The 13,895-nt window shown below is 43.7% G+C and overlaps 1 protein-coding gene across 1 annotated transcript in view; it reads right to left on the bottom strand.

Annotated features, from left to right (window-relative positions):
* SPEG (striated muscle enriched protein kinase) overlaps positions 1-13,895 on the bottom strand; it is a 495,656-nt gene that overhangs the window by 61,798 nt on the left and 419,963 nt on the right. Inside the window, exons 30-32 of the mRNA XM_030208751.1 lie at positions 6,178-8,854; positions 5,206-5,355; positions 985-1,101 (exon numbers count right to left, since the gene is read on the bottom strand). Coding sequence (XP_030064611.1) covers positions 985-1,101; positions 5,206-5,355; positions 6,178-8,854 — 2,944 coding nt within the window. The remainder of the gene's footprint in view (positions 1-984; positions 1,102-5,205; positions 5,356-6,177; positions 8,855-13,895) is intronic.

Raw genomic sequence — 13,895 nt, forward strand, 5'->3', positions numbered from 1 at the left:
GTTTTTTGGTGCTTTGATTAAATTAATGGATCAAATGAGGAATACCAGTTCACCATAAAAGTGCCTGGCTCACATTAATAAGCCTGTGTGGTGTTGCTGGATGAATTCTGAAAGATCCCACATTTGACAGTAAATATCTCTAAATGCCTTTGACTAAAATGGAATTTAATGATATTTGTAAGAGCTGGGTTATATGCATATGATGTGTTTTGCTATCGGCATACTATATAATGAATATGTTTACTTTGTAAAAATGTTTTTGGTACATTTTGTGTGTTTGAAGATTTCTTAAAGTATTCATTGAATATAGGCCAGATAATGTTTTTATTTGGTTTTCGTATTCTATTGTGGCTTATCCTGTAGATACAGTCGCAAAAGTCTGTGTATGTATTTATGATTTTGCTATATTTACTTACCACCCCCTGTTTACCAAGTCCTTTGTTTGGATCACTTTCCTGTCCTGAGACATATAGCTTTACCTTTCAGTCATAGGATCCTGGGATTAACTCCTGGTCACTGTGCTTTCCTGGGATTATACCCTAAAACAAAGGTGTGGAGGAGTAACCTAATGGAGAGTGCAGCAGCCTAAGAGCCAGGGGAGCTGAGTGTGATTCCCACTGCAGCTCCTTCTGACTCTACCAAGTCACTTAACCCTCCATTGCCCCAGGTACAAAATAAGTGTCTGTATATGGAGTGGAGGAGTGGTCTAATGGTTAGTGCAACAGGCTTTGATCCTGGTGACCTGGGTTTGATTCCCATTGAGGTTCTTTGTGACCCAAGGTAAGACACTTAACCTTCCGATTGCCCCAGGTACAAAAATGTAGATTGTGAACCCTCTAAGGACAGACAGAGTATCTGCATATAATGTGTACAGCACTGCATATGTCTAGTAGTGCTATAGAAATGATTAGTAGTAGTATATATTATGTAAACTGCTTCGATTGTAACCTCGGAAAGGCAGCATATCAAGTCCCATTCCCTTACCTTTCAGCCAGAGGATTTTGGGAGCTGGACATGCAGCAGGAAGACAGCAGAGTGTCACAGAGTCTCCTTCCAGTAACACTTGATCCTTTAATTTAATGTGGAAAACGGGAGGAAAGTCTAGAATAGAAAAAGAGAATGGTCAGGAAATTCTGACTGCATTAAGCTGAAACAGAAAGAAAATTCCAATTTCTGGCAAAAGCAGTTGAAAAAGTGGATTGTTTGAGAGTCATTTTGTGCATGGGATTTCTCATAATACAGGTTGTCCCCATGTTTGTACGCTTAAACAGGGGCTCAGTCCGAGAAACCACACTAAACTCAGTTTTAATGACTTAGTACCTAAATAATGGAATGTAGAGCAGAGGCATCATTTTTTAATTTATTTGTGACATTTATATCCCACATTATGCCAAACAACTTTGAGTTCAATGTAGCTTACAATAAAGAATATGGGATACTTAACAAAGAATAATGTATTTATTGCATTTGTATCCCACATTATCCCACCTATTTGCAGGCTCAATGTGGCTTACATAGTTTTGTTAACATTGTCATTGCAGGGTGACAGTTACATTTAATATTGTGCAGAGGTTAAATAAGGGTAGAAAGAGGAAGGAAAGGATTGACTAAGGTGAGCTATCTTGACTGAGTGGGTTGTCGGGTGAATTGGTGTGGCTATTAGTTCTCATTGTATGCCTTGCTGAAGAGATATGTCTTCAGAGATTTGCGAAAGATATTTGTTTCGTCGATAGTTCTCAGGTCTGTAGGCAATGCATTCCACAATTGCGTGCCCAGGTACGAGAATGTGGTAGCATGCATTTGCTTGTACTTTAATCCTTTACAGCTGGGGAAGTGCAGGTCGAGAAATTTGCGGGATGATCTTGTGGCGTTTCTTGGAGGTAAGTCTACGAGGTTTAGCATGTAGGTTGGGGCGTCTGCGTGAATGATTTTGTGAACAATCGTGCAGATCTTGAACGTAATGCGTTCCCTAAGTGGGAGCCAGTGGAGCCTCTCTCTTAAGGGTTTTGCACTTTCATATTTAGTTTTTCCAAATATGAGTCTGGCGGAAGTATTCTGGGCAGTTTGTAATTTTTTGATAATCTGTTCTTTGCAGCCCGCGTATAATACGTTGCAGTAGTCCAGATGACTTATTACCATTGACTGTACCAGGGTACGGAAGATGTATCTCGGGAAGAAATGTTTTACATCTTTTTCGTCGTGTTTTTCACGTGGTCATCGAGAGTGAGGTTTCGATCAATGGTGACTCCAAGAATTTTCAAGTTTTTTGAGACAGGGAGAGAACAGTATGGTGTGGTTATGGTAGAGAAGTGTTTTGTGTTATGTTGTGAGGTGAGTACAAGACATTGTGTTTTTTCTGCATTAAGTTTTAGTTGGAATGCATCTGCCCAGGTGTGCATTATTTGGAGGCTTTGGTTGATCTCATTGGCGATTTCATTTAGATCATGTTTGAACGGGATGTAGATTGTGATGTCATCTGCATAAATGTAGGTGTTGAGGTCTTGATTGGCTAGCAGTTTGGCCAAAGGTATCATCATCAGGTTGAATAAGGTTGGCGAGAGGGGGGATCCTTGGGGAACTCCACATTCAGGTGTCCATGGGAGTGATCTATCCGCGTTCGTTATTACTTGGTATGATCTTGTGGTCAGGAATCCTTTGAACCATAATGCATAAGAAAGTGATTTGTTGTAAGAATCCAATTTTACAATACAGTATCATAAATATACTGGGATAGCTATGGATGTTTAACATTTAGAAAATCTATTATGAATGAGAAATTGTACATGAAGCAAAGAGAAAGTTAATAGTAAATAGAAAAAACAGAGATTTTGTTTTATTTTATCACGGAAGGGGCAGAGAGTGGGCATTTCTGTGCTAATCAGAGCAGTGACAGTACTGTTTACTAACCGATTAGCACAGGATTAGCACCGGAGGCTTTACCATATCCAAAATCGGTATTGGTAAGTGCTCATGTGCTAATTTTCTTTAATGGCCTGCTGTGGTAAAAGTGGCCTTAGTGCGGGGAAGAACCCTCAGAAGGGCAGGCTAAGACCACTTTATACTGCAGCTTAGTTAAGGCCCCTTAAGTTATCTAGAGCAGTGTTTTCCAAGTCCGGTCCTGGAGTACCTCTTGCCAGTCAGGTTTTCTGGAGATCCACAATGAATATGCATGAACTTGAGTTTCATACACTGCCTCCATTACATACAAACTTCTTTCCTGCATATTCATTGTGATATCCTGAAAACCTGACTGGCAAGGGGGTCCTCCTGGACCGGACTTGGGAAACAGTGCTCTAGAAAGTTTACTCCCTGTTTTATCTTTAAATACATTGTTTAGCTTTATGCTTATCTTAGGTTTTTTCTTTTTACAGTATAAAGGGATTTTAATCTTTTATTTTTAATTCTTGAGGTTTTATTTGGCTTTATATATTTTATATATTCTTATTATATACTAGTAAAAAAGGCCCGTTTCGGAAACAAATGAAACGGGCGCTAGCCAGGTTTTCCTCGTAGTGTGTATATTAGAGTGAGTGTGTGTGTGAGAGTGACTGTGTGTGAGAGAGAGAGAGATTGAGTGCTTGTGTATCTGTGTTTGAGTGTGTGTGTTTCAGAATGACTGTGTGCGAGTGCGTATGTTGGACACAGTGAGTGACAGAGACAGAGTTTTCCGAGAGCTACAGTGTGTTTGACAGAGCGTCTGGTTACCCCCCCCCCCCCCCCCATTCGTACTTTTCCCTTTTGTTGGGCCCCCTCCGTTTCCTCCCTCTTTTCCCCTCTCTTGCCTTCCCCCTCCCCATCTCTACTGAGTGAGTGTGTGCCCCTTCCTCCCCACCTGCTTTTCCTTCTGTTAAGCAGTTCTGTCTTCCTTCCCTAATGTCCTCCTCCTCCATGCCAGCATACCCTCTCAGGCAGAGTTGACCCTGTTGCTATGAGATTAGGTTGTGTGTGTTGATGTCGGTTACCGAGGGTGGCTCCGGGATCTCGGTGCAAGTTGTGTTTGTGTGATGCTCTCTTTACCGCCCCGCCATCGACGTCATCGCTTACCGAGGGGGGCTCGGGATCTCCGTCCAAGTTGTGTATGTGCGACGCTGTTTGTTCCGCCCTGCCGTTGACGTAATCGCGTGGTGACGTGAGGGCGGAGCTACACGTCCCTCTCCGGTTTGTTGGGTTTTTTTTGGCGTGCCCGCTACTCCTTGGCGCTGAGTGCAGTTATTTCTTCCTTCCCTTATTCCGCCTCCATGGCTGGTAGGATTTTGTGAGGTCGAAGCGCTGCTGGGCCGCCTCCTCTTCCACATTCCGCCCTCTCTCCCGCCTCCTCTTCGTCGTTCCGCCCTCTCTCCTGCTTTCGGCTACTGATTGGCTCCTTGAATGTGCTCCGCCCTCAACGTCATTACGTTTGACGCGAGGGCGGGGCCCACAGACTGTGTTTCTGCTGCTTCAGAGCTTCGAACAAACGAACTGGCTTCATTGACGTCAGTGGTCAATGGAACGTTGAGAGTGCTTTTTATGTCCAGATGGGGCGTGGCCTAGGGCGCAGATGGGCGTGGCTGAGTGCGGGAGTCCGAATAGCCTAGGTCAGGAGCCACAGTTGGAGTGAGGTGAGCTTCAGAACGTCTGAGGGGGATTCAGAATGTCTGAGGGGGATTTTATTTATATAGATTATTTATATGTAAACCTCTTTTTCGATGCCCTGCACAATCCGTTATAGAATACTAGTATAAGCTGGTATTGGCAGGCTCAATACTTATATGTCTGCGGTTACGCCAGCCCTGGACTCAGAGTAACTGGCAGGATTCTGTAAGTTACAGATGTAATTGGGAGCCCTGTCTGTGTACTGCCTATCCTTCATCCATGTTTTTATTTATTTATTAGGATTTATTTACCGCCTTTTTTGAAGGAATTCACTCAAGGCATAAGCAACAGACAATTACAGAAGTAAAATATTCAAGTAGCAATACAAAGTATATGCCTCCTTTCATTTAGATGCTATGTAATTAAGACACACCGTAACAGAATAGCACTCAGGTGCTGGCACTTTTTGCACATCAGCGTACTTTTAAATATAAGTCCAAGTACTCCATTTATGCACATAGGGGGTCTGTAAATGCGGGTACCTAGTTTATCAAACTGCCTTTTTAGTGCTACTATGATTAAGCAAATATCAATTCTAACAAAATAAATAATGCACACATTTGCAGTCCATACCAGATTCATTGCGTACATACTGCCTCCCCACGATGGAACCATCCTCCCTCAGCAGGCTGGCAGGAATGTTAGGCTGCGATGCAACTTTATCCTTTCTTCCCCGAGACAAGCCCCAGCGGTCCCACCGGGATCGTCTTTGGTTATCATCAGCTGCTTTGAAGAAATAAAAGATTCAGGTTTTCATCTTGTCACAGTCCTTCCCACTGAATTGTGTTGTGAGGTAAAGCACCCTCCCTCTCCAGGTTCTTTTCTGTTAGGTAAATTCTTTCCTCCCACTCCCCCCAGCCCCCCTCCCATTCCAGGATCCTTCTGGGTCTCCAATTAAGGGTGTCATCTCACTAAAGCCTGTCTGTGACATAAAGCAGCTGTCCTCTCCCTCCCCCATACTCCAGATCCCCACTTCAGGTTCCTTCTGACAAACTACCAATGTTTAAAGTTCTCTGTGAAAAACATGGCTGTTCATTATTTTATAAGCTGTGACTTTAAACAGTTTAGTATTGTTCTTATCAAGGTCTTAAATAGATTATTTTGGTCTCAACTATCATAAAAGCATTTATATTTTGATGTCATAATTATTGCAACTATGTTAACTTACACTATGGAAACTTCTTTCTCATGTACTAATCAGCAGATAGAGATACCTCTTCTACTGTATGTACTCACACTGTAACTACTTCTCTGGGGTCAATGAAAACGATACATCTGGGAAGACATGTCAAAGAGGTTGGTGGCATCTCATACTCTAGTCCTCAAAAGCTCATGTCTCAATAATTTGGTTAATCTATAATGTGCTAACTGCTTCTTTGTCATTTTTGCAGTTACAAACTAACACAGCTACCCCTTGGAGTAGGTAACTGTGTTAGCTGAGATTCCTGACAACTGATATGGAACATGAGAGACAATTTTTCTGAGGAATCACACAACCCTGAATCCACTGACAACCATGAATGAAAATGTTTGTTTCCTGCTTACCTTTCAACACCACCTCAGACTGGATGCTAAGCTGAGACTGGACCGACTCTGTGGATGGGGCAGAACCTGACTGGGAAGCCAGCTGGTTCTGAGGAATCCCCATTCTCCTTAGGTTCTCTCCTTCAGAGCTGGATCTCCTGAGTAGTGACAGTAGAGGTGTTCTTCTCTCTGGTTTCTCCTCTTTAATCTCTCCTTTTTCTGCCCCCTTTCTCTCTTCTGAGTGGCTACGTAGTTTCATGGATAATCGGTCCATGGTATCTCCAAACTTCTTCCTCATGGCTATTACTGGTGATCCACTTGGTTTCTTTGACTCTTTGTCTAGAGACTCAGAACTTACTTTAATTGTTCCAGGCTCAGATTTCAAGCTTTGTGAGTCCTTTTTCTCCTTAGAGCTCCCAAAACCCAAGTTCCAGGACAGTCGCCGGCCATGGCCCACTATTTCTTGGCCATGTTCCTGCTCCTGAAGTTTCTCTTTCCCCTCAGTGGTTGAGATACGCTTAAAGTGCTGTGACAGTCTCCTCATGAAGCCAAAATCCTTTTCTACCTCATGAAGATCCTGGACAGACCTGGATCTTTCCTCAATCCGTCTGGGTACTAGAGGTGGCAAAAACTCTAGAGGCACACCTACAGGGCTTGGCCGATACATATCCTCCTCATAAACAGTTGGTCCAGCAGCAAGATGTCTAACTTCAGACTTTGAACCTGTTAAACGTTTCAACCCTCTAGTGAGTGATGATTCTCTGCCCCTCTTAAATTTGGCCTCAAAGACCTCTTCAGAGTCTATATTATCAAAAGTCAAGACTCGTTCTGTACTAGAAGATCTAGATGGAATTTCATTTGGAGCCTCAATGGTTTCTTTGACATTTTGTCTCTGTGACAATATGGCAGCCTTTGCAAAAATAGCTGCATGAGGCTCCTTTTTGTTCAAAGACTGTTTAGGGAGTGACTCTTGAATGGCTCTTATAGGTTGTACTTCTGGTGTAGGTAGGTTATCTTTCTGAGATTTTTCAGGTTGATTTAGGTCTGCAGGAAGTGCTGGAGCCAGTAGAGACTGCATGACCTCTGCATAGGGAGTAAGCTTTGACCCAGAAACAGGAGATGGTCCTGACTGGAAAGGTGGTCTAGAAGATGAAGCTTCCTTCAAGGATGCTGTAATTTCTTTTGTCAGTAGCAGATTTTCCATAGGCTTCTTTTCTTGATGGAGCTGTTCAGCAGTTTTGTCATATTCAGTTATTGATGCCACTTCCTTCAAAACAATGTCCTTACTGAGCTGAGTAATACTTGAGTTCTTTCTCAGGGCTGTCTTAGATAATGTACCAGAACTAACTTCTGAGTGTCTTGACTCTTGCTGCAGACTGACCTGTGCTTTGGTTGCTGCTTTACCTAAATTTGCTTTTGACTTCTCCATTTCTGGCATTTGCTTTTCCATCTCTGGTGTAGATGATTTGGAGGATATTTCTCTTGGTGTTGATGGTGTGGATTCCAGCCTCATTTCATCTGTCAGAGCTGACAGTGAAGGTGATTCCTTTAGTCTCTGGGTCTCTAAATGTGCAATAGGAATTTCTAGTGGGGCTCCTTGACGACGGTGCAGAATGAGTGGTTCAGTTTCTCCATGGGAGAAGGAACTGGCCTTGCGTAAGACTCGCATTTCAGAAACTTCATAACGAGGAGCAGTCTCACTGGATGCTGCACGGGTTAATTTAGTGGCAGGGACAGGTGCAGGCAATGGTGCTGAAGCTTGCTTTTCTGATCTTGGATGCCGAGGAATTTGTCTGTCTACAGAGCTAGTACGTTTCTTGTCAGAGGACACCACTAGAGTTTCCATGAGAGGCCCTCGAAGTCCACTAACTTTACTATCTGTAGAGCCTCCTCGCAAAAGCCTTTGCCTCATCAGCTCCAACCTTTGTGCATATTCTTCTTCTACAGATCCCAACTTTCTGCGATATGAGCTCTTTTCTTCAGTTTGACCTGGGCTGGGGCTTCTCCTTGGTAATTCCATTGATGCAGCCTTTTTCAGAACGTTTTGAAGTTTCTCAGGCTCATCCATATGTTCTTTATCCTGTTCTTTATCTGGAGACAGGTTAAGAAGAAGGGCACTATCTGCAGAACTCCCCCGTCTCAATTCCCCCCTCCGTGAAAATACGGCTGTCTTGTGGGTTGTTTCTGGTGATTCAAAACTTGAGCCTTTCCTTGGAGATTTTCTGGCATATTCTGGCCTTTTCTGAGGCTCAGCATTTTCTTCATCTGAAGACCCAGGAGCTTCAGCTTCTGTAGACCTCTTTCTGGGAAGAGATCCCTTTTGCCTTTTTCCCAATGACTCAGTGTCTTGTTTTTTTATTTCAACAGACTGTTCTGCTGCTATCATTCCTTTTTCTTCAAACTCTATGGAGGTCACCTCCTTTGGACTAGCATCTTCCTGAGAGCTGTTCACTTGCCCCATGGTCTCATCATCTGTAGGGATCTCATTGAGGGACATCCTGGAGCTAGAAAACTCCACTTGTAGGGGCATAGGAATGAAAGGCAACTCATCTAAGTCATCTGAATCAGAGGATGAGGACAGAACTGAAGATTCTTTGAGATGTTTTGGGACAGCAATGGACAAGTAGTTGGATGTATCTTCTAAGAGTTCTAGGATGGACCTCATTATCATATTGGATTTATAACTGATTAGGGAGCGCTGGATCAAAGAACAGGAAAATGAAAAATAAAAATAGATAGATCAGTTTAGGAAGATGGAACACATGAATATATGTATCTGCCAGTCTCAGTGTTTTCTACATTTGGTGTTACTGCTTTTTGTAATTCAGTAGTCAGTTTCTGGGTGTACAAGTATACAAAACAGCTGTACCTTTTCTTACCCGGAACCACATGTAAATACTACGAGCTGAAATTCAAAAAGTAAAAATTCAAGCCCTATTTCTTTACAGATGTAGGACTTAGCATATAGGCCAGGAGACGGAGAAAAAGTTTCAAACCCCTGATATTATAAATCTCCTTTTTTCTGGTAGCACTAATTTAATGTGAAGAAGCTGGAAAATACACACTTAAAAAAGTGACACAATGGTGTATTTCCCCTTCCGCCATTGGCAGACTCAGGCATGTCTGTGTTGATGAATGGATGGGAAAAGGCATGGTGTAATATGTCTTAGTAAGTTGGAAGGATGTACATGGTGGATGAGTATATGAAGTGTTTGTACTTGTGGTGTGGTATGTACATTTGTGTCTATGGGAACGGTACAGGTATATGTATGTGTGGGGGTGGGGGGGGGGGGGAGTTGGAAGGTGAAGGGAGCACATATTTTCTTTAAGCTTTCCTGTTTCTCTCTTCTTTCTTTCTCTCCAGGATGCCTTCCCCTTCCTTCTTCTTCCTTTCCCATCCACATATTCATCACCTGTTCCACTGTTGGTTCCTCCCTATAGTTGGGTGATGAGGTCTGGCCTCCAACCACCAGAACATCAATTGTTAATGGGAGGTGGGGCCTGGCCTCCTCACTACCCTGCAGCTGATGCACTTCCTCAGTTCTTCAGGTTACTGTCACCACCTGGCAAATCCTGCTATCTCTGACCACCAGCTTTTCAGTTCTTCAAATCTCACCTCTCTGTCACCCCCACAACACTTTCTGCACTCTCTGGGTGATAGTGCTTGGCCTCCCCAGTATCCCACTGCTGGCTTCTCCTCTATGTCAGTGTCCCTACGCGTAATGTTTACTCACCAGCAAACGTGTACGGATGGACAGAAAGACAGACAGATGGAATGACTGACAATAGGTGCTCTCACTTTGGTGAAACACACTTAAAACAGTGCAAAGCCTGTGCAGATTCAGAGAACTGAGCTTCAACATCATGTACCGGCAATTACAACCCAACCCATTAAATTGAGATGAATGGCTTGTTCCATATATTAATTATTGCTTTAGTTTCCTTGCCGTTTTTGTGCTGTTTGCCATAGTCTTCAGATTGGTGCCATTTTCCAGAAGAATCTAGGTCTGTGTTTCACACCACATTGTCTATTTAAATGAGATTGGTTTCTGTTTCTTTTAATGCAATGAGCCATTATGTCCATATAGAACTGAGTAAGTTTGTTAATCACATCACGGTTACTATCATGAACAGTTATTGCACTGACTAAAGTATTTCTTGTGCTTCTAGTGAGGTTTTAGTCTCTGATGCAGGCAAAATTTGCTAAAACAGCACATGGTGTTGGGAGTGTTGTTGGGTTGCAGATCTGTCTAAGTTTGTGTATCAAAATACAGAAGAACAAGAACTTTGCAGAACAAATCACACTCGGGAGACAATAAAGGTGATACAATGAGACGATGATACTATCAGGCTTATTTTCGAAAGAGAAGGACGCCCATCTTTGGACACAAATTGGAAGATGGGCGTCCTTCTCACAGGGTCGCCCAAATCGGCATAATCGAAAGCCGATCGTGGGCGTCCCCAACTGCTTTCTGTCACGGGGATGACCAAGTTCCCAGGGGCATGTCAGAGGTGTAACATAGTAACATAGTAGATGACGGCAGAAAAAGACCTGCATGGTCCATCCAGTCTGCCCAAGACAAACTCATATGTGTATACCTTACCTTGAATTTGTACCTGTCCTTTTCAGGGCACAGACCATATAAGTCTGCCCAGCAGTATTTCCCGCCTCCCAACCACCAGTCCCGCCTCCCATCACCGGCTCTGGTACAGACCGTACAAGTCTGCCCTCCCCCTATCCTCTCCTCCCAATCACCACCCCCTCTTCCCCCCACCTGCTCCGCCACCCAATTTCAGCTAAGCTTCTGAGGATCCATTCCTTCTGCAAAGGATTCCTCTATGCATATCCCACGCATGTTTGAACTCCGTTACTGTTTTCATCTCCACCACCTCCCACGGGAGGGCATTCCAAGCGTCCACCACCTTCTCCATGAAAAAATACTTCCTGATATGTTTCCTGAGTCTGCCCCCCTTCAATCTCATTTCATGTCCTCTCGTTCTACCGCCTTCCCATCTCCGGAAAAGATTCGTTTGCGGATTAATACCTTTCAAATATTTGAACGTCTGTATCATATCACCCCTGTTCCTCCTTTCCTCCAGGGTGTACATGTTCAGGTCAGCAAGCCTCTCTTCATACGTCTTGGAACGTAAATGCCATACCATCCTCGTAGCTTTTCTTTGCACCGCTTCCATTTTTTTAACATCCTTCGCAAGATACAGCCTCCAAAACTGAACACAATACTCCAGGTGGGGCCTCACCAACGTCTTATACAGGGGCATTAAAACCTCCTTTCTTCTGCTGGTCACTCCTCTCTCTATACAGCCTAGCAATCTTCTAGCTACTGCCACCGCCTTGTCGCACTGTTTCGTGTAACAAAGGCGGGACTTGGGCGTGCCTAACACATGGGCATCCTCGACCCATAATCGAAAAAAGAAGAGCGTCCCTGACGAACACTTCGACAACTTTACTTGGTCCTTTTTTTGTTACGACCAAACCACAAAAAAGTGCCCAAACTGACCAGATGACCACCGGAGAGAATCAGGGAAGACCTCCCCTTACTCCCCCCAGTGGTCACTAACCCCCTCCCATCCTCAAAAATCTTTTTGCCAGCCTCAAATGTCATACTCAGGTCCATCGCAGCAGTATGGAGGTTCCTGGAGCAGTTTTAGTGGGTGCAGTGCACTTCAGGCAGGCAGGCCCAGGCCCATCTTCCCCCTACCTGTTATGTTTGTGGAGGAAACAGCGAGCCCTCCAAAACCCACCAGAAACCAACTGTACCCAAATCTAGGTGACCCCCTTCACCCATAAGGGCTATGGTAGTGGTGTACAGTTGTGGGTAGTGGGTTTTGGGGTTTTTTTTGGGGGGGGGGGGGTGCTCAGCACACATGGTAAGGGATCTATGCACCTGGGAGCAATTTATGAAGTTCACCCCTAGGGTGCCCGGTTGGTGTCCTGGCATGTCAGGGGGACCAGTGCACTACGAATGCTGGCTCCTCCCACGACCAAAGGGCTTGGATTTGGTTGTTTCTGAGATGGGTGTCCTCAGTTTCCATTATTGCCGAAAATCAGAAATGACCAAGTCTAAGGCCGACCATCTCTAAGGTCAACCTAAATTTCCAGATTTGGGCGTCCCTGACCATACTATCGAAACGAAAGATGGATGTCCATCTTGTTTCAATAATACGGGTTTCCCCGTCCCTTCACGGGGGACATCCTGCGAGATACCCAGGGAAATATCCCTATAATGTCCTCAGAAAAACTTGGGCGTCCCTTTCGATTATGCCCCTCCACGTGGTCTAGAAGATTTCTCCTGCTTTAGACTTACCCCTCTACCCACCCACCCCTAGAGTGACATGTCTTATATAACCTCCCTATCAACCCACTCATTACTTTACCTCACCCATTTCTATTCTTCTATCACCTTCTCCCACTACTCCAACCAGAGTTACACCTAATCACACTGACCACCCTTCAACATCTTCAGTCCTTCTGTGACTGTTCTCTTGTGCTTGACTGCTTAAATATTTTAAATTTAAATGCTTTACTTTTTGTCTATTAGATTGTAAGCTCTTTGAGCAGGGACTGTCTTTCTTCTGTGTTTGTACAGCGCTGCGTACACTTTGTAGCGCTCTAGAAATGTTAAATAGTATTAAACAACACAGCCGTGTTTCAGCCCAGTGGCCTGCCTCAGGAGTCTTCTTGTGTTCTGTAGAAAAGTCTGTATCTCTGGTTACGATGAAATGTACCAAAACCTATTGTGGTGCTATCCAAAAGCGCTACTGACAGTGCCACTCGCTCACTACACATACACTGCAAGAACTTCTCAAAACTTGTGACGCTCAGTCTACAGTCTAAAGAATAAATCTTCTAGACCACATAGCATCATCGCCTCATTGTGTCACCTTTGCTGTCTCCCGAGTGTAAGTTTGTGTATCATCCAGTGGTGACCATTTTCTGCATTTCTTTTGTGTATGCATGTTAGTGATTGCATTTCTTTTATGAATGAACTAGACATGTTCTTATCTGATTTTGGAGTACTTTTATTATTTTATATACAATTATTATTATTGTAAACCACTTTGACCTGACCAAGCTAAGCAGTCTATCAGATTTTATTAAATGTAAACACATAAGTCCTAGGGGTTTCATTGAGAAAATGGTGTGGTGTTACTGTTTGTTGTTGTTAGATTTGTACCCCGCGCTTTCCCACTCATAGCAGGTTCAATGCTGCTTACATATTATACACAGGTGCTTATTTGTACCTGGGGCAATGGAGGGTTAAGTGACGTGCCCAGAGTCACAAGGAGCTGCCTGTGCCTACAGTGGGAATTGAACCCAGTTCCCTAGGACCAAAGTCCAGCACACTAACCACTAGGCCACTCCTCCACAGTTAAATTGTTTCTTTTGATCACATGGTGGCACAATGTTTGTTATAAAGAAAGCAATACAACTGAAGTAGGTGGTCAGTGCATCCTCACTGCCATGATATATGTTACAGTACAAAGAAAAAAAAAAAGCCACAGACAGAATCCCCCTTATAGTGACATACAACCCAGAGCTGGAATAATTAAGAAAAATCATAAAAGATCTGCAGCCTCTACTCCAGGAGGATGAATTACTGATAGAGATATTCCCATCCCCACCAGTGCTGGCCTTCCAACAGCCACCCAATTTAAAACACAAGCTAATTAGAAGTAAGCTCCCAACACAGACTCAAAAAGAAGAGAATGGCACACAT

The sequence above is a fragment of the Microcaecilia unicolor genome, chromosome 7 (genome assembly GCF_901765095.1).
Source record: "Microcaecilia unicolor chromosome 7, aMicUni1.1, whole genome shotgun sequence".
Classification (NCBI taxonomy): domain Eukaryota; kingdom Metazoa; phylum Chordata; class Amphibia; order Gymnophiona; family Siphonopidae; genus Microcaecilia; species Microcaecilia unicolor.